General features: G+C 37.3%; 1 protein-coding gene across 1 annotated transcript in view; it reads right to left on the bottom strand.

Moving 5' to 3' along the window:
- EPHA3 (EPH receptor A3) overlaps positions 1 to 18999 on the bottom strand; it is a 365983-nt gene that overhangs the window by 65913 nt on the left and 281071 nt on the right. Inside the window, exons 6-9 of the mRNA XM_036349783.1 lie at positions 12805 to 12929; positions 9775 to 9937; positions 2296 to 2398; positions 1555 to 1622 (exon numbers count right to left, since the gene is read on the bottom strand). Of these exons, the coding sequence (XP_036205676.1) occupies positions 1555 to 1622; positions 2296 to 2398; positions 9775 to 9937; positions 12805 to 12929 (459 nt within the window). The remainder of the gene's footprint in view (positions 1 to 1554; positions 1623 to 2295; positions 2399 to 9774; positions 9938 to 12804; positions 12930 to 18999) is intronic.

Raw genomic sequence — 18999 nt, 5'->3', positions numbered from 1 at the left:
CTTGCAGCTAGGATAAAATGCATTTCTTTTTTGTTTGTCTATCAGAAAGATGTTGTGCATTTGAAGAAAATTAAAGTTTCAACAAACTTTACCATAAAAACCAGCAGCTAAAACAGATCAGAGCAATAAAAGAGCCTACTTACAACTGGCTCACAGGAATATATCAATGCTCTAAATTCATGAGATTTATAATTCCCACATAAAGAACAAAATCAGTATGGTTTTGTTCTAAAAACAATATTTACATTGATTGTCCAACTCAAATTAAGAGCAACTTAATCCAAAGGAATGTAACTGTTGTGAGTAACTTAAGCATGGCAATTTTCAGCGTTTTGAGAGACCAGGAAGAAAAAGCTAGACAAGTATCCTGTAATTTGTTCATGTACACTTTGAGGACTTTTGAGTTTGTAACCTAACTAATCTGAAATGAAGAAATGTTGATATTAGAAAGGTAGTAGTTTGTGGGTTCTCTTTGTGAATTATTTTATAATGACAGCAATGAGGACAAAACAAACAATGCTCTCTGTAAACTCTGGTGCTGTGTCAATATCACATCAATTTACATTTGGATTTTTTTTTTCTTCAAGATACTCTATGCCTCTTGCATGTTAGCAACAGGTAATCAAGTTCTTATTGAGTTACAACTAAAACTATAATTTTTAGATGCGAAGCTAATGACTGATAATGAAGTATCACACTGACTTAAAAATAATTTGGCAAGGCTATAGTGAATGCCGAAGAAAGGAATGTTTGCAAAACTACACTAGTTATATTGAGATTATTTGAAACACATGGGCATGAGTATTGTCTCCATACTAATTCCCATGAGAATTAAGGCCACTGATTAGTAATTTCCACATTAAACTGAGCCATAGTCTGGAAAAGCAAAGAACTTGGGATGATTCGTTTCACCAGAAAAAAATATAAATGAAGTCTGTTTATTAGAAATGAACACTTTGTTTTCTAAAAGAGTATTTCTCTTAGAAAATATTTTTTCAAATACTAAATTGGTTGGTATTAAAATATGGGGGGAAAGGGCTGACTTTCCTACTGATTGGATATCATGTAACTCCAAAGTAAACAGTTTATTCTCCTGGTTGGTTGACAAAATGGAATGAGGCATTTTACATAAACAGAGGTTGTTTCTATTTACCTGGCAGTTAGGACGGAAAAAAGTATCCTATTTACATTTTAGCAAAGGACTAGTAATAAGGAATTTGAAGATACACTTTGCCTTTCAGCTACGCAAAGCTGACTACAGTTCTGACTCCCCTCATGTGCACTATTTGAATATAAACCACCAGTTACCCTTCGCTTTAGCTTAAATCTGCTTAAATGTGGCCATGCAAGAATTACTTGATGCAGAGGCATGCATTTTCTTCTCTGTTTAAAATAATTTTAATTGGCTCATTCCCCTCCTGCCCCCCCCCCAACAACAACAACAAAATGCTACTTTTGAATTATCTTTGTCAGGAGGAAGTTACCCAATTATAAATGAACCACTGCCAAAACCGAAATGGTAAAACCAAAACACCATTACAGTTTAAAACTTACAATGTCCATTTCCAAAATGAAGTCTTTTTTCATCTGTACCATGTTTTGACTTGTTATAGCCACAGAACCTAGAGAGAAATTGAGGGAAGAGAACACAGGAAGAAAATATACTTAAACAATAATCTATGCTCAGAATGTACAAAGCAGAAAATATAAAGTGTTTTTCTTAAACAATTAAATGCTTTAGTGAAAGTTTAATGACTTTGTATTTCCTAAATCCTTTATAGAAAGCCCCTTGCCCAGGGGACCCTGGAAGCTGCCTAATGAGGAGATACGGAGAGCTGCTTCCCACTGTGCAGACCCCTTCAGTTGAATTTTTATAATGGCCTCAGAAGGTGTTTATAGCATTTTTTTTTTTTTACCACTGCTGCTAGAATGAATGAAGGGTAAAGTCTCCATTGTTAGTGATTAATGCTGTTCTGGGTGAGAAAGTGTCAGGGAAATCTGGGGTGTACTTTAACAGTGAGGGGGGAAAGTAAAACCTAGGAATGTGGTCAAAAGAGAGAAGAGACCGGGTGTGTATTGGAGAGTGAGGCCGGAAGTTAATGCAAAAAAGAAAACCAAAACTAAAGATGAGGAAACAGAAGGGAGAGGGGGATAAAAAGAAAGATCTAGAACACAAATGGAGACATTCTGATTTGTTAACATACATTACTGAGCACACTTCAGATTTTAGCAGCAATTGGGGGGAGCAAGCAAAGCAACAATAAAAGTAAGTTATAAAACAGACTGTGAACTCACCTTCCAATCAAAACGTAGGTGACGACTGTGAGGAGAATAATTGCTACCGCCGCTGAAATGGCTATCATTACTACTTGGCTATTTTCACCAGAGATAGAGAAAGCTGTGAGATTGAAGAGAAAACAAATTAAAAGACCAGGCATTAACACATCATAACCAAAATCTACATGGAAAATCTGATAAAGTCAGTCATATTTATTCTGCTTCCACCTGAAATATGGCTACTGTCTGGTATAGTATAGAAGTAATTCTTCAGTGAGAATGAAAAAACAGACATTTACTACAATTTTGTGTGAAATTTTAATTAATAAGATTAAATATTCTGTTTCAATGGCATTAATCAAATACTACTTGAGCCTACTGTGTGAAATGTGCTGGACTGCCTTTCTCTATCCTCAATGGCAAGAAATTCAATGGATACACCAGATAAATATCTTATGCTCAGCAGAGGAACAACATAGAGAACAGACATGATTTCTCAGAATGAATTATAAAAGCTTCCTAATTAAGCTAGTTTAGTCTCCAATACCCACATTTATTTGAAAGGCGATATAACAGCTGTCTTATGGGCCTCAACATATGCCACCAATGCATTGTCCCTTTCCCTGAATTCTCTACCTTTGCAAATGGCCCATCATTCATCTACTCACAAAGTGTTGGCAAAAGTCACCCAGGAGCAAATTCTGGCCAGCCATCAGTTTTGGTATAACTCAGGAGCTTAGAATGGTTTTACATTTTGTAAAGGTTGCAAGAAGTCAAAAACAGATGATTTTGTGATTTGAACATTTTATAAAATTTAAATGTTGGTGACCATAAATAAAATTGTTTCGGAGACATTCATTCATTTGTGTATTGTCTATGGCTGCTTTTATCCTACATAATAAAATTCTAATATGCAAATCGACCAAATGGCAGAATGGCCAGTAGCTATGCAGTGCAGTGACCACCAGGGGGCAGGTGCTCAATGCAGGAGCTGCCCTCTGTTAGGCAGTGCGCTCCCACAGGAAGCCAGGCTCACTGCTGGCAAGCTCAGCGTCAGTGGTGGGAGCCTCTCCCACCTCCGCTAAGGCAGGCGGTAAGGAGCGAGGGGTCCCTGAGTGGGAGAGCCCCGAACTGTGAGACAGATGTCTGACTGCCAGCTTAGACCGGATCCCCGGGCCTCTAGTACTATAATAAATAGCCCAGTAGAGTAAGAACAACAGAGACTATATATACACAAAGCCTAAAATATTTACTATCTAAGCCTTCACAGGAAGTTTACTGACCCTTGACTAGACAAATGCTTTCTAGCTTTAATGTTCAAACAAGTCACTCGAGTATCTTTTGGAAAATGCAGTTTCCATTTCAGGCTGGGGTAGGGACTGAGACTGCATTTCTTACGAGCTCCCAGTGATGCTGACGCAGGTGATGCAGACCACGTTTGGTGGCAAAGGTGTGGACCATAAGTATGAAGTCACCTTGTCCACTCCCTCTCCTGATGTTCTGTGTCCAATTCAACACAAAGCCCTTTAAGATATCTTAGTTTTTGTCTTTCTCTTCTGGATCACAACTAGAAAGTCCTAATTAGTTTCTATTTGCATGTCTTTCTCTTTACCTGGTGACCAGAGTACTCTTTCTAAACCATGAATTTGATTATGTCATTATAATGCATAACATTTCTGCAGGGCTTTCAACTTTCAGGATAAAATGCAAATTCTGTAGCAGAAGATGTAAAGCTCATTAAATCTGTCCCCTGTCTCAATCCTCAGCTTCGTCTGCTAACAAACTCCATAAATGTCCTATTCTAGACTTTTGAAAATACACAGTTCCTGGAACAATCTTTTCAGTTGCTCATACTTTAACCTACATTTCTTTTGTAGTAAATGCTGACTGTACAAATGAATGAATGAATGAAGTATAAAAGAAGAGTTTAGAAGAGTAAATTTGGTTATCTGAATGCCATCACCTCTCCGAAAGCAAGCCAATATCTTATGCTCAGCCTGATCGAAATCTACATTTAGAAGGTTTCTCTAAAATAATGCAGTTATAGGACTGGTTAAATGATGCAAATAAAGAAACATGGCTGATGGCCTGGTAGAAGTTTTGCAAGCATTTGAAAAAGGAGCTCTGAGTCTGTAGGATGGCATGCACACTACTAATATAAACTGTTGCCGCCCTTTATTCTTTCCTACCAGCGGACTATTGTTTATACCACTGTGGCAGTCCTGGGAGTGCTTGCTTGGATCTCCCTGATGCCAAGCCTCAGTGGGCAGACGGCCTCCAGCTGCTGCACCTCCGGCATCCCCTGCAGCCACATGCACAGCACAGGCCATGCTTCCCAGTGACTACACCTGACAAGGGGGCTGGAGCCAGCCCAGGTCTGCCCAGCGCAGCACTCTTCTTCACTCTGGAGCGACCCATCAGATTGGCGAATCCCTCGGAACTGCCTTGCTGTCTGAGACCCCTCTTCCTCACCCTTCTCTTTCCCTCAGTTCTTCACAGATGGCTGAGCTCCATGAGGCACTGCTTGCCCACTTCTGCTCCAGATTTTTTATCCGTTATCTGAGTTTCCCCATAAAAAGCTCTCATACTTCTATTTTAACATCTGCTTCCTAAACACCTGGACTGATATATCCTACCCATTAGCTATAGATTTGTGAATAATTTGTAAAATAACTTAGTGATTCAATAATGCTCTATAAACATATACAATTAACTCTACCTTATGCTTTTTATTTTGTGCACTGTTATAGCTTACAGAGAGCAGTGAGTTCTGAATTATTTGGTAAATTTTAGTCAGTTTTAAAAATAAAGGTTGCAAAACTGGAAGGGGAAAAATGATAGAAGAAAGAAGTCGCTGTTGTTCTGTCCAAGACAGGATTAAACTAGGACTTCTCTACCATTTCCACCAGCTCTCAAAATCTATGAATCCCTGAGACTTTAAAATCAGATCATTGTTTGTTACTGAAATGAGCAAACATTTGAATGCATAAAGTGATTAAATTTGTGTTATTGAGTTGTTTAATAATTTTACATGACATACTGTTAAAACTAATATTACATGTCTTAGAAATTCAATTTAAATATGTTTTCTCACAAGCAAACTGCTCTCCTTGCTTCAAGTAGCATTGTGTTGATTTCTCTCCCCGAAATCGAGTGGTTGTGAGCTCACTCTCCTGACCCAGAACACCTGAATTTGTACTTAATTGCTATGTGACAGAATGTGATCTTGTGAGGATTAAACGAGTGCTGAAGTAAAACACTTATGTAGAACTGTCCCAAGCACATGGCAAGTGCTTAGTAAATGTTACATATTTTTAGTATTGCATTTCCCCAGTGAAAGCTGGGCAAAAGTACTCTCTTCTACAAAATTACATATGAATGTCTAATGTTGGTCTATAAGAATTCTCTATATAATGATCCCACTCTACCTTTGTCAGTCTGCCTTAATAATAAGGTCCCAGAGATTAAAGTTGCTGCAGCTCAATGTATTAAAAATAACAAAAAGGAGGTGGGAAGTACTCAGGAGTACTAATTAAATTCTCCCCAGGGCTCATCTTGGATAGTAATGTTCATGGAATCCTCCAATTCCAAAACTTAGTTTTATTCCACATATTTTTGCTTTTAAAATTCCTTGGATGCTCAAATTATGCACTGCTATTTAAACACAACACACACAAATACTCACACACACACACACACACCACCTACTATACCAGGAACATTTGTAAGTACTTTACAAATAATGATTAATTCAATCACCATAGACGCCTTACTGAGGATACAGGTTCTGCCCACCGAGGGTTTTCAGACAGATGGACTGTCTGTTTTCCCAAACATGTTGGCACTTCCCGCTTTTGTGGATGTTGCCTTGATCTAGGAAAGTCCATTGACTCTGATACTTCCTATGCTTTCTGTGTCTTAATTTAACATCCTTTTCTTAGTATGTAAATTAGCAGGGCTGAATCAGTAGAAGTTCACAATCTGGAGGTTGTAGGGTCATTGACTGCACTTATTAGCCATGCAACCTCAGAAAAAACATAAATTCTCTGTATAGACAGTGTATAAAAAGAAATAATAGTATTTGAATAGCTTGCAGAACAAGTTCAAATAAAATGTTTATTGAAATACTATATTATACTGTCATATACATGTATGCGTTCTCGAATCAGACCCATCCCTACCAGCAGTGTGACTTTGGGAAGCTTACTTAACTTCTCTATGTCTCAGTTTCCTCATCTGTTAGAGGAGGGTGATAAGTGTAAAGCACTGATATATAAAAAGTAAAACATTTTTAAGCACCTAGAAAAAAATATGCTTCACTGTGCATCCATGTCTTTATTATAAATCAAGTTCAGAAAATGTTATCTGAATTCCAGCTCAAAATATATTATACTCAACTAAGAAAGATTTCTGTGCTATGAATGAGAACTCATATAATTTTTAAAAATAAAAACAAGCCCTAGGTGGTTGGCTCGGTGGATAGAGTGTCGGCCTGAGGACTAAAAGGTCCCAGGTTCGATTCCAGTCAAGGGCACATACCCGGATTGCAGGCTCAATCCCCAGTAGGAGGCCTTCAGGAGGCAGCCAATCAATGATTATCTCTCATCATTGATGTTTCTATCTCTCTCTCCCCTTCCCTTCCTCTCTAAAATCAATAATATATATATATATATATATATATATATATATATATATAAAAATATGTATTTTTATTGATTTCTTTCAGAGAGGAAGGGAGAGGGATAGAGAGTTAGAAACATCAAATTTGAGAGAAACATCGATCGGCTGCCTCCTGCACGCCCCCTACTGTGGATGTGCCGGAAACCAAGGTACATGCCCTTGACCAGAAGCGAACCTGGGACCCTCCAGTCCGCAGGCTGACACTCTATCCACTGAGCCAAACCGGTTAGGGCAATAAAAATATATTTTAAAAATAAAAATAAATAAAAACCAGAGCAAACAGCAAGATGTTAAAAAAGTCTAAACACGGGTCTTTATATATCTATTAAATATCAATATATAACAAAGAAGAGTCTTAAATCTTTAGAGTATTTTGTGAATATGTAGTTTTGATTTGTGGTTGGAATCCGTCTATGTAAGGACTAACTTAAATTATGTGTGCATTTTTGACTGCACAGGTGGTCGGCGCCCCTAACCCCCAAGCTGTTCAAAGGTCAACTGTATATCATTTTTATTTTAAAAAATGGAGTGAGAATTGATTTTATCCTTTTCCCCTTAAAGCAATGGGCACTTTTTTCTCATTTATATTTAAAGTCTGGAAGAATCCTATGGTGAAGCAGTAAGAATAAATTTTTATATTTTTTTTAAAAAAAATCAAACTGTGCAACTCAGCTTTTTAAAAAATAACTGGAGAGGGAGATGTTAAAAAGATTGCATTTTTCGTTTTATTCTCTTTCTATCTGCTCTCTCTCTCTCAAGCAATGTAAGTACTGCAAATATAAAGTTTCTTTGTCAAAAATCCTAAGAATCTGCAGTTTTAAAATGGAATATTCCTTAAGTCTCAGACACTGAAGCCTCATGAGAAGTTCATATATAACACAACCACAGCGATGTCTGTGGTAAATATGTAATTACATTAGAATTTTAGGAATTGTTATTGTTTTGACAAATTTACTTATCATATAGGGTTAGTGCTAATGAAGAACATATAAGATTATATTGATATTGCAAAATAATGCATCGACATAAAGTTTTATCTAATGGCAATCTGACATTCCTGCCTTCAATATGCCTAATTTATACCACAGGATATAAAAAACATTTGCTTTTGTTATTTCTGTGATTTGGGATCACTCTTGGTGAATCAAATATAGCTAGCTTTTGTTGTTGTTAATTCTAATAACAATGTCAAATCTTGATAAAAGGCAATCTATAATCATTTCAAAGCAAGAAACTAGCTTTGCACCTCTTAAAATTATGAAAGGATATAGAATTCCTAGTGCTAAATTGAATGATATTTTCAATTCCAAAAATATGTAATTTGTTTTAAACATTGTTCACTTGCACTCCCATGGTATTTTACAGCATTTTGTGTCCAGTATCCGCAGCGAGTGGTTTCTCTGTGCACATCTCATCTCAGGAGGATCAGGGGAGGGCCTGAGTACAGATTTGTGTGTTCCAGGATGGCAGCTCTCCTCCAAATAGAATCGTCAGGTTTCAGCTGTGAGCCGATGACTTCTAAAAACACTAGAATCTCAGTACTTTGCAGAATGTACAGCTTGTTATTATAAGCCGCATTCCTAATTGTCTGACAAAAAGTGTGCCATAAAACATTTAGTCTAGCACATTAACTTAAACGGTGTTTATATATATTTTTTTGTTAATCATGAATGTTTATATTAGGTATAAAATTTGAGCATAAAATTTTTAGCATACCAATAACAATGTGATTTTATATCAGAAACAAAATAATTATATATAGAAAATATAGGTGCCAGGGGAAAATGACAAATTAGAACAGTCAAAAGGGATTACTTGGCTTCCCTTCAGTAGAGAACTGGGAATTATTACATCCTTCCTGGATAAGCTGTTTCTAAAAGGTGTTCACCTTTGATTCTGAGCTATTTTACAGCTGTGAATTTAAGTTGAAGAGAACTTATAGTGATGCATATGATTTTTTCATCACAGTTACAGTGACACTTATTCAATAGAGATGTAATTGATATGTGCTGTGGATGTGATAATTACATTTATTTTCCTATAGAATATTCACAAGTTTGGGATTTATCAAGTTTAAGTATTGCTGATTACTTATACACAGATACAACTATGTTTGTATGAATGCGTACATGAATCTGTCCTTTAAATTTTCCTTTGAACTAATTTTAACCTCTTATTAGTAACATTAAGTCAAATAAAATTTTAGCTTGTGTTCATTTTATATTAGCACCACAGCCATGATTTTATCTTTTTTAAATATATATTTAACAGAAAACTCTTCTAACATGAAGCAAATGCATTTAAATAAAATGAAATATTATTAGGATAATGTTTATAAATTTTAGATCGGTTTTAGCCAAATTTGGGGTCAAACAGATGGGACTGTTCAAATTGTCATAAATCAGATTTAAAAAAAATCCTTACTCTCCAAGTAACACAAGGATTAAAACAAAATTAAGATCCTCATGGATCAGAAAGTTTTGTCAACCCATCACTGAACCTGGAATATCTGTATTAATGGGCATTGGAAGTGTGTTACCATACTACTTAATGTCCCTAAGAACAATTTATGACTAATAGGAAACCAGAAGCATTCCAGACAATGTAATATGTTTTATTTGTAAAAGAAGAAACCACAGATGTGCATACAAACACAAATGCCCAGACCCAATGCTATGCAAATTGTTAAATGTCCCAAGCAGTATACTTTCAGTGTATCACACTTAGTTAAAATGTAGGGAGAGTGAGAGCGAAATATCGGACACCTTTGGAACATCTCCCCTGCCCCCAATTACAGTACGTAGAAGTAATACATACAGTCTGGACTCGTTTCAAACTCAAACTTGCGACTGTTGGTCCCATATCCAGCTGCTGTCCGGGCTCGGATTTGGAATACGTAAGTAGTGTCAGGCTTGAGGCTATTGATGGTAACATTTGTGCCTCTTGCCCTCAGAATGGTATAACTTGTCTCTTGCTCCTGCTTTGAGGTAAGAAAGATCAAGTTAAAATCAAACCTTCACAATGTATTAAGTGGTGAAAAGTAAACCGCTCGAAACTATTTTAAAATGTAGCATGGGAGATATAAAAGAGAGATGATAATCATTTCACTCTCTGAAGGCATTTTTTAGGAAAAAAAACACATTAGTTTCCTAATTTGGATATAATAATTTGTGTCCTGCACATAAAGCAGGGAAGTTAGTTTTCATTCTTGCCAATGAGTGAATCTCTGAGCAAAAATCTGTTCTCTTCAAACATAAGGCTGTCCCACTGATTCTCAGATAGGAAATTTTATCAATTGTAAACTATTAAACTTAAAAAGATCAAAGTTCTATGTATAGTTCTACATTAATCACATTATCAGCATCAATTGAGTTGTGTTGTATTTGCATTGTATTGAAGCCACAGTGATTTAATAGAAACACAAATCCTCAGGTTGAAGTCTAGAAATATTTTCCCAAAGAATCTCATCTAGGAGAATCAATGCATTGTACATGAACAGGTCCACCTTACACATCCATAGTAAAGTCCTTTTGTGTCAAGCTTTGTTTAAAAAATGAATTTACACAGAATCTCATTTGTTCTCTAACATATATTAATATCTCCTGAGCACTTTATGGAGAGCCTGTTTTTGAGCATGATGGGCCGTTCCTGTATCTGGGGTGGGGTCTGGAGTGGGGGAGACGAAATGATGCTTGTCCTCAACCAACACTGGATGGAACATTGCAGAAATAAGGTTGTATATAGGTTACATGTACTTTTAGTTAAAGATGCTGGTTATGGCCAAAACCGGTTTGGCTCAGTGGATAGAGCGTCGGCCTGTGGACTGAAAGATCCCAGGTTCGATTCTGGTCAAGGGCATGTACCTGGGTTGCAGGCACATTCCCAGTGGGAGATGTGCAGGAGGCAGCTGATCGATGTTTCTCTCTCATCGATGTTTCTAACTCTCTATCTCTCTCCCTTCCTCTCTGTGAAAAATCAATAAAATATATTTTTAAAAAAAGATGCTGGTTATGATAGACATGGAGTTGATTATTTAATAATGAAGAGAGATAAATATATTCATTTTATAAAAATTATTTCATTTGTTATAAAAATTTTCACTAGCCCTCATAGAGTGAAATATTACAATATTTCTAAGTGTCATATATATGGAAGTTATTTTTAAATTGATGTATGTATGATATAAATACTTACATATGTATTTACTAATATTACATAAGTGTACCAATTTTAGGAATGAAAAGGAATAGCAAAATAGATTTAGATTTTATTTTTCCTGCACTGGTTAATATTGCTTAAAAATAACCTTGCGTTATGCTTTGTTGGTAAAGAATAAAATAACTTCAGAAATTTTTTTGTATTTGCAAAAGATATGAATTTAGATTCATTATTTTTTCAAACAGCCCCATATATCTAAAAGGTGGGTGCTTTGTAGTTCTGCTGCCGGGTCTGAACTGAGGCACATCATTACTTTTCTTTTTATTTTGTTGCATCAGCTATAATATGGATTCTTATGTTTTCACAGGCTTTGTCACACTTTTAAAGATAGAAGATCATGATCAGATGACTATTTAACAGTGCCCTACAGGATCATAGAAAACTAGGAGATAACTTATTTATACTATGATTTGACCCAGTGAAGTTCATTAGGTCTCCATTCCTTTTAATGAAATGAGACATAGCTTCTCTGTGTGTGGTGTGAGTGGTGGGGAGAAGGGGGTAAGGAAAGAATGGCATGATACTTATGAAATAGGTTAACTTCAATAAAGAAAATACCTACATTTGCAAAAAAAAATTCATACATTATACCTTTTGTACAATTGATCATACTTAATAATCCACTGTCATGTGGAAGCAGGGAGGCAACAGGGAAAAACATACTAATGAGGAGTCGTGGCTGCCAGGGTTCAAAACAGAGACCTACTGTTCATTAGCAGTGAGGGTGTGAGAGATGCAAATAACTTCACTGACTCCAAGTTTTCTTTTATTTGTAAAAAAGCCTGCTTTCTCACTTTCACAGGGTTATCAGACAGCTCCAAATTAAACAATGTATGCAAACATTTTCTCTAAATACCAACTACTATATAATATACACTCTAAAATGCGTTGTAAACTGCAACAAATAGACAAAAATGTTGTGTCCATAGTAGTAGCTACAAAACCACCCAGCTCTGATGATGAGGTTTGAATACATCTTGCTTCCAAATCTCACAATCATTTATAACCAGGGAGAAATAAGTGCTATTTAGTGATGAAATATAAGAGCCTAAATTCTGCTTATAAATAACCATATACCTATTTTGTACAACTTCATTACTGAACCACAGTTTTATGATGTGAGGCAGACTTACACACCCACTCCCATCTTCTAAATTTCCTTGTACAAAGCCAAGAAAACTTTTCTCTGTCAGTTCAATAATAATACATGGGTCTTGTTATTCAATGTTTCTATTAAATAAAATTCATGTGAATGTGTAGGTCAAGTAACGATGCTTTAAGGCAATAAACTAAGGAATAGTTCATCAAGGGTTAAGGAATCTCTATGAAATACTTGGTAGAGCAACAGGTCTTGATGTGGAAGGACATAAATGTCATTTCCAATAACTAGATATCTTAAGTTTGGTAGTATCATCTCTGCCGTGACTCACTGAAGTTGAATGGGGGATATTCTACACAATAATTTCTAAACCCCTCTTTACCTATAAATCAAAGAAGTACCACTTAACTACAGATTTAAACAAAGCACTGCCACTTTGTAGCAATGCCATTCCTGTCTGTAAGAGCACAGCTCAGGAGCAGGTAACTTCTTTCCCTACACAACCCAACACTAACACATTGTCTCCCCACCTTTTCATAGTATTTGACCTCGTAGTCCAATATGATCCCATTAGGGTGTTCGGGTTCTTGCCAGGATAAAGAGATGCTGTTTCCGGATGTCCGATCCTTCTTAATGGTCATGACAGGTGATGGAGCTGTAAAGAGAGGATGGAGGGGTCACAGGAGGGGGCAAATTAATCAGGTTGTGAATGTGGTAAAGAGGAGCAGAGAGCAAAGTGAACAGCAAATGGAGTCTATCATTGTTCTAATTTTTGGCAAGAAAACACTATTTCCATTTCAAAGGCTCTTGAGTATTACTCTGGCCCCATATCCAGCCTCGGCAGCTGGATTATAGACCTGGTACATACAGGCCTATGGAAAATGAGCTGAGAGTTTCAGCTGCTGGTGGAATAGTGGCAAGTGAGCAGATGTTTTCAATCTGCTACTCTAATGTAAGCAATGAAATATATTTGATATATTAAAATAAGAACAAAACATCAGGACTACCTATTTGTTATAATGTTGCAAAATTATTAATACCAGATTCTTCAGCTCATTGATAACATTTTCATCCACAACTCTGTAGGAGGACTGGAATCCATTAGGCACAAGGAGTCCCATGGTATCAATAGGTAATAATAATATTGAATATATTGTAAAATAGATAAGATTTAGGACATACAGTAGGACATACCTTGACTGTTGACAAAAGCCTCTAATGAATAAAAATATATACCAGAAAAATGCAGCAATCTTCTGCTTTAACATTTTTTATTTCTTTAAAAATATTTAATAAGAACTACCAATGAAATGACTGCTGTTTGTACCACAACTCTCGACCTATATTGTGAAGTTTCTTATTGGGTGGTGACTCGATATTTATTATGTTTCGCTACGCATTATCAAAAGAATAGAACATGAAGAAAAACCACCTGTTTGGATCAGATATCAGAGGGTCACCTTCATTTCTGATGGAAGATTAAATATATTTTAAGTGATATCCTACTTAAAATCCTTCCATTAGAAATAAAAATCCATACTCTCCATCAATGCACTTCTGGTTTCAAATCTCAACCTTGGTACATTGGCAACCGAAATATCTCACTTGAGGTTCAGTGGCTTTCTGCTTTAATGGAATCCAGCAAAACACATTACAAACATGAAAAAAAAAAATCAAGAATTCTTAGGTACATTAACTGCTGAATTGTTTTCATTGCTGAAGGACCTATTTTTCTCATCACTTTTTCTCAAATCAAAGACTATTAAAACCCTGTGTTTGTATTTCCCACAATGGCTAGCAGACTTGTTGATTTGATGTTTCTGTGATTATGCCAACCTTTATATATATAACTGAGGAGAGAGAGGAAGATAGGTAGACAGGGATGGGACCATGGGGAGGGGGGAGTATAACCCAGGAACCCAGCTAGGTGGAGTTACTAAGACAATCCAGCTAGATGGAGAAAGAACACGCACCCACCAGGGAGATGTAAGCTTTAAAATGTATGGGTATTACTAAAACAGGTAGTTTGCAGATAACCAATCACAAGGCAGTGAGGCATATAACCGATCTCAATAATGTTACTAAGATAGAATTCTTTGAAAGGACCAATCAGAAGCTAGCAAGGCACGTAACTACTCCTAGACAAAAAACAAAAAAACAAACAAACACACATGTCTCTCTTCCTCTCTCCCCTCTCCTCTTTCTCTGGTGTGTGCTGGGTTCCATGGGTTGTGCTCCCCTGCACCGCGAATAGAAACTCCAGACACTAGCCTGCTTTTGGAATCCCCTCTACACCTTTTCCAGGACTGCCTTCTCCCAATAAAAGTTGCTTCCGCTATCTGTTTTTGTACGTGAACTCATTCTTTAATTTTGTGAGACAACAAACTTGTACCCAAACACCATATTTTGGTTTCACAACCTCTCATTTAAATTGTTCCTGTTTATAAATGCCTTTACTTTTTATTCCTCACATAAAACTAGTTTTATGAGCCTGCCTCATGACACTTTATTGGAAAATGTAATCCTAAATGAAGACTCTATTGCAATAAATTTCCCATTCTTCTATTTCTATTACTTGTAAAACCCTCTTAAGAACTCTTTTGTTACTAAAGCATCATTTCTTCAATTGAGTGGCTTGGGGATGATTCTGAACCTTTTTCCAAGGAAAAATGTAGGTCTTGCTTTCCTGATGGAAAAGTAAATTCATTTCCTTACTTATGTTTTACTCCCATTAATAATTAATATCTTTTCATGAAGCATCATTTTCCATTAATGTTTGCTTTTCTTTTATTCAGTATTATTGTGTTATACCCAACATGCACTCACAACACCCCCATACCTCACCCCTGATGGTTGCTGCTCTGAAATTGATTCTAAGAAAAGGGTAATTTATTTTGGTTATATTAATCGAAAATTTATAAACATACTCAATAGTTATAAACATATCACTGAGCCATACATAACGGATTTGTTAAATCATTGAGAATAATTTTTTATGTATTCTAATACTTAGAAAAATCAAGTCATTTTCCAATCACTAATATAAAAATTTCTGCTCCAATGTTCTTGGAACCAAATTCTGCTTTTTATACAAAAAAGGAGAAATATCACAAATTTTCCTGCTGAAAGAAACCCATTTTAGAGTAACTAATGTATGCTTTCACAGCATTTCAAAGAAGCTAAATGTTGGAAAACTCTCCTGGTAAAACCATGGAGACCCTATATTCATTCCATATCACCTTGAATATGATTTATTTTCCTTAACGGTTAAAATACACTTTTAAAGAAACTTTGAAAATTACCAGGTAGAGCATCTCTCCTTAAAGAGAAAGAGAAAGCAATTCATATCAAAGAACAATTGTGGCTAGGGTTGAATTAACCTTTTTCAGGAAAGCTTTGCAGGCTGTTTTGGGGATCTGCCCACATTTTACTGCTTCTGCACTGAGCAAGACTTTGTAACTGTTGGAATTCTTCAAAGGTCTGTGAGCAAGCTGCAGACCCCATTGGACTGTAATAAATAGCCTTTCGTAATTCCACACTTACTTAAGCAGAGGCAATTGCTCAAAGCTTGTGTCATCTCCAAGTTAAATGAACCTTTTCTGATTGCTGTTTTTAGGCCCCTGTTAAGTCATTTGTTCTGCTCTTTTAATATAGCCCCTCGCCCCTTGTGTTGGATGCGTTTCCACAGTCTCACCTCAGTATACCAGCTGGAATCCCGGTACATTTGGGTAATGCTCATCAATATTTTAATATTAACAAATAATTAACAGAATTGTTTTTCTCTCCCCTAATAAATAATTTTAAGACATAATAAAACCCCGCAGAAAAAGAGAAGATTTATGGGTACTCTACTCTATCCATACTTTCTAAAAAGTTTTCTAGAAGCCATTTTTAATTCATGCCTTAAAGTATAATTTATCCATACTTCCACATGTGCTTAACACAGCTTATAATAATAGTGAAAATCAGTGATACAGATTATGTTTTTTTAGCTAGTGTTCATGTATCAAAGGGTGATTTTTCAATGGACTAATGTTCAAAATCCACGGAAATTCCTTAAGTTTTAGTTCTGTCTAAAGTAACATAATATTGTAATGTATATCATAAAATAGTTGTGATTTATCTTATCCTTATTTCTCAGCTTTTAAAGTATGTGATTTTAAAGAATGATGGGTAATAGTCATATGAAATAAAAAATAAATCAATCTTAAGACTAGAGAAATACTCAGAAAAACAATGAAAATTTATATAGGAGGAGAAGGCACAGGTTTTCCCAGGCAAAATGCTGGTGTACACACTAAAATTGCAATTATTGGTGAGCACCCTAATATCCCAGGATTAAGAGTTTAAATCTGGTGCCTCTTTAATGTACCTTAAATTATACAAGTGATTTTCTTATTAAAAGGAAGAGGTTGAAAACACAATAGGCTATCATGAAAATGGCCAGGCAGTTATGAAGTTTAGTAAATGGACATTTTTGCAGGAAAAAAGAAAGGAGGAGGAGGAGGAGGAGGAGGAGGAGGAGGAGGAGGAGAAGGAGAAGAAGAAGGAGAAAAGAAGAAGAGGAGACTGCTAACCAGGAAAATTAAACAGGGAGGAGGTAATTCTTTTTAGTAAGTTAATAGCCCACTTTAAAATAATGTATTGGTATGTAATATACATTTTTGTTGTAGTGATCCTATATAATAAAGAGATAATATGCTAATTGACCAAACAGCAGAATGACCATCTGGATAACCTTCTAGCCGAAGCCAGGATTGCGAGAGCTGAGCCCCTTGCATGAATTTTGTGCATTGGGCCTCTAGCCCTATCTAATAAAAGAGAAACATGGTAATTAGTGTACGACCACTACCCTTCCCATTGCCTAATCAGGGCGATATGCAAATTAACTGCCAGCCAAGATGGCGGCCGGCAGCCAGGCAGCTTGAAACTAACATGAGGCTTGCTTGCTTCAGTGACGGAGGACTCCAACGTTCCTGGCCTGCCTTGCCAGCCTCTGAGCCTGCAGTTTAAGAAACATTGTTACAAATATAGAAGCTAAACAAAACCCCGGAAACCTGCTTTCAGCTAGCCCGGGATCTCAGAGCTGGAGTTGATACAGTTTCGATTATAGAACCGAAACAAAACAGATACCTGTTTTCAGCAGCAGAGGCCTCAGAGCTGGAGCCTCAGAGCTAAAGCTGGCCCAGAATAAAAAGAAAAAAGGAGAAGTTGGGAGCTTCAGTCCCAGCCTGAAAACAGCCCTCAGCCCCTCACCCAGACTGGCCAGGCACCCCAGTGGGGACCCCCCACCCTGAAGGGTATGTGGCCAGCTGCAAACAGCCATCATCCCCTCACCCATGTTGGCCAGGCACCAAAGTGGGGACCCCCACCCTGGTCCAGGACACCCCTCAGGGCAAACCAGCCAGCCCCACCCATGCACCAGGCCTCTATCCTATATAGTAAAAGGGTAATATGACTCCCAGCACCGGGATCAGCTTGACAGGGGGCAGCACCCAAACCCCCTGATTGCCCTGCGGCTCTGTGTGTGACAGGGGGCGGGGCCACAACTCCCCTATCGGCCCTACTCTGTGAGTGACAGGGGGGAGCTCCTCAACCCCCTGATGAGCCCTGCTCTGTGGGTGACAGGGGGCAGCTCCCCAACCCCCTGATTGGCCCTGCTCTGTGCATGACAGCGGGTGGTGCCACATCCTCCCCATCCACCCTGCCTTGAGTGTGACAGGGGGCGGTGCCCCAACCCCCCAATCGGCCCTGCTCTGAGCCCGACCAGGGGTTGCACCTAGGGATTGGGCCTGCCTTCTGCCACCCGGGAACAGGCCTGAGCCAGCAGGGCATTATCTCCCGAGGGGTCCCAGACTGCGAGAGGGCACAGGCCAGGCTGAGGGACTCCCCCTTCCACCCCGAGTGCAAATTTTTGTGCACCGGGCTTCTAGTTAGCATATAAAAGGAACAGCTATTTGATTCTTAGCTTTTGTTATTCTGGGTACAGTCAGATATATGTGTGTTTGGAAAATATAGAAAGGAAACATGATATACCAGGTAAAATTTAATATATTATATTTTAATTGAAATATTTATTTAAACAAATGCAAATATAAGGGGAAGACAGTAAAGGTTAGGAGGGAGTGGTGAAGGTTAGGGAGGTTCATGGGTCACACGATTGATCATCCTCCATGAAGCTTTCCTCAACTAACTTCTGAAGCATTCTGAGCATCCCAGTATTAAAGCAATTCTGAGCTTGTCAGGTCACTGAGGACAAGCTCATGGCTGTTTCAATTCCTTCGTCTTTAAAAATTTTTCTTTGGTCATGACATTGGACTAGACAGATAATTTCACCCTATGTTATCTATTAATATGTGTTTCACAAAAACTATATCAAATGGCTTTTTTAGTTTTTGTTCTAAGGAGATACAACTTCCTACGACCAAGGGTTGAATTATTCACTGCGTGTTTTCTTCCCTAGTTCCAGGCCCCTGTAGTGGCAGCCTCATGAATCAGTCATGCAATGATTAGTCCAAAAGACAGAGATATAGAGAAGTCTAACCCTCAATAATTAATTATAGAACCCTAGTCATTTATTTATAGCGGAAGGGCAAGTTTTTCTTTCATTGTCAATGTAACCTGAGACTTTGACTGCATCTAATGAAAGAATAGGAAAACAAATTACAATAGGAAGCACAAAATTAAGCTGACAAATGTTCCCATGTAAAGGGATCAGGCTAGTG

This window comes from Myotis myotis, unplaced genomic scaffold (genome assembly GCF_014108235.1).
Source record: "Myotis myotis isolate mMyoMyo1 unplaced genomic scaffold, mMyoMyo1.p scaffold_m19_p_2, whole genome shotgun sequence".
Lineage (NCBI taxonomy): Eukaryota > Metazoa > Chordata > Mammalia > Chiroptera > Vespertilionidae > Myotis > Myotis myotis.
The sequence above is the reverse complement of the archived record's forward strand: the minus strand, read 5'-3'. Positions and strand labels throughout refer to the sequence as shown.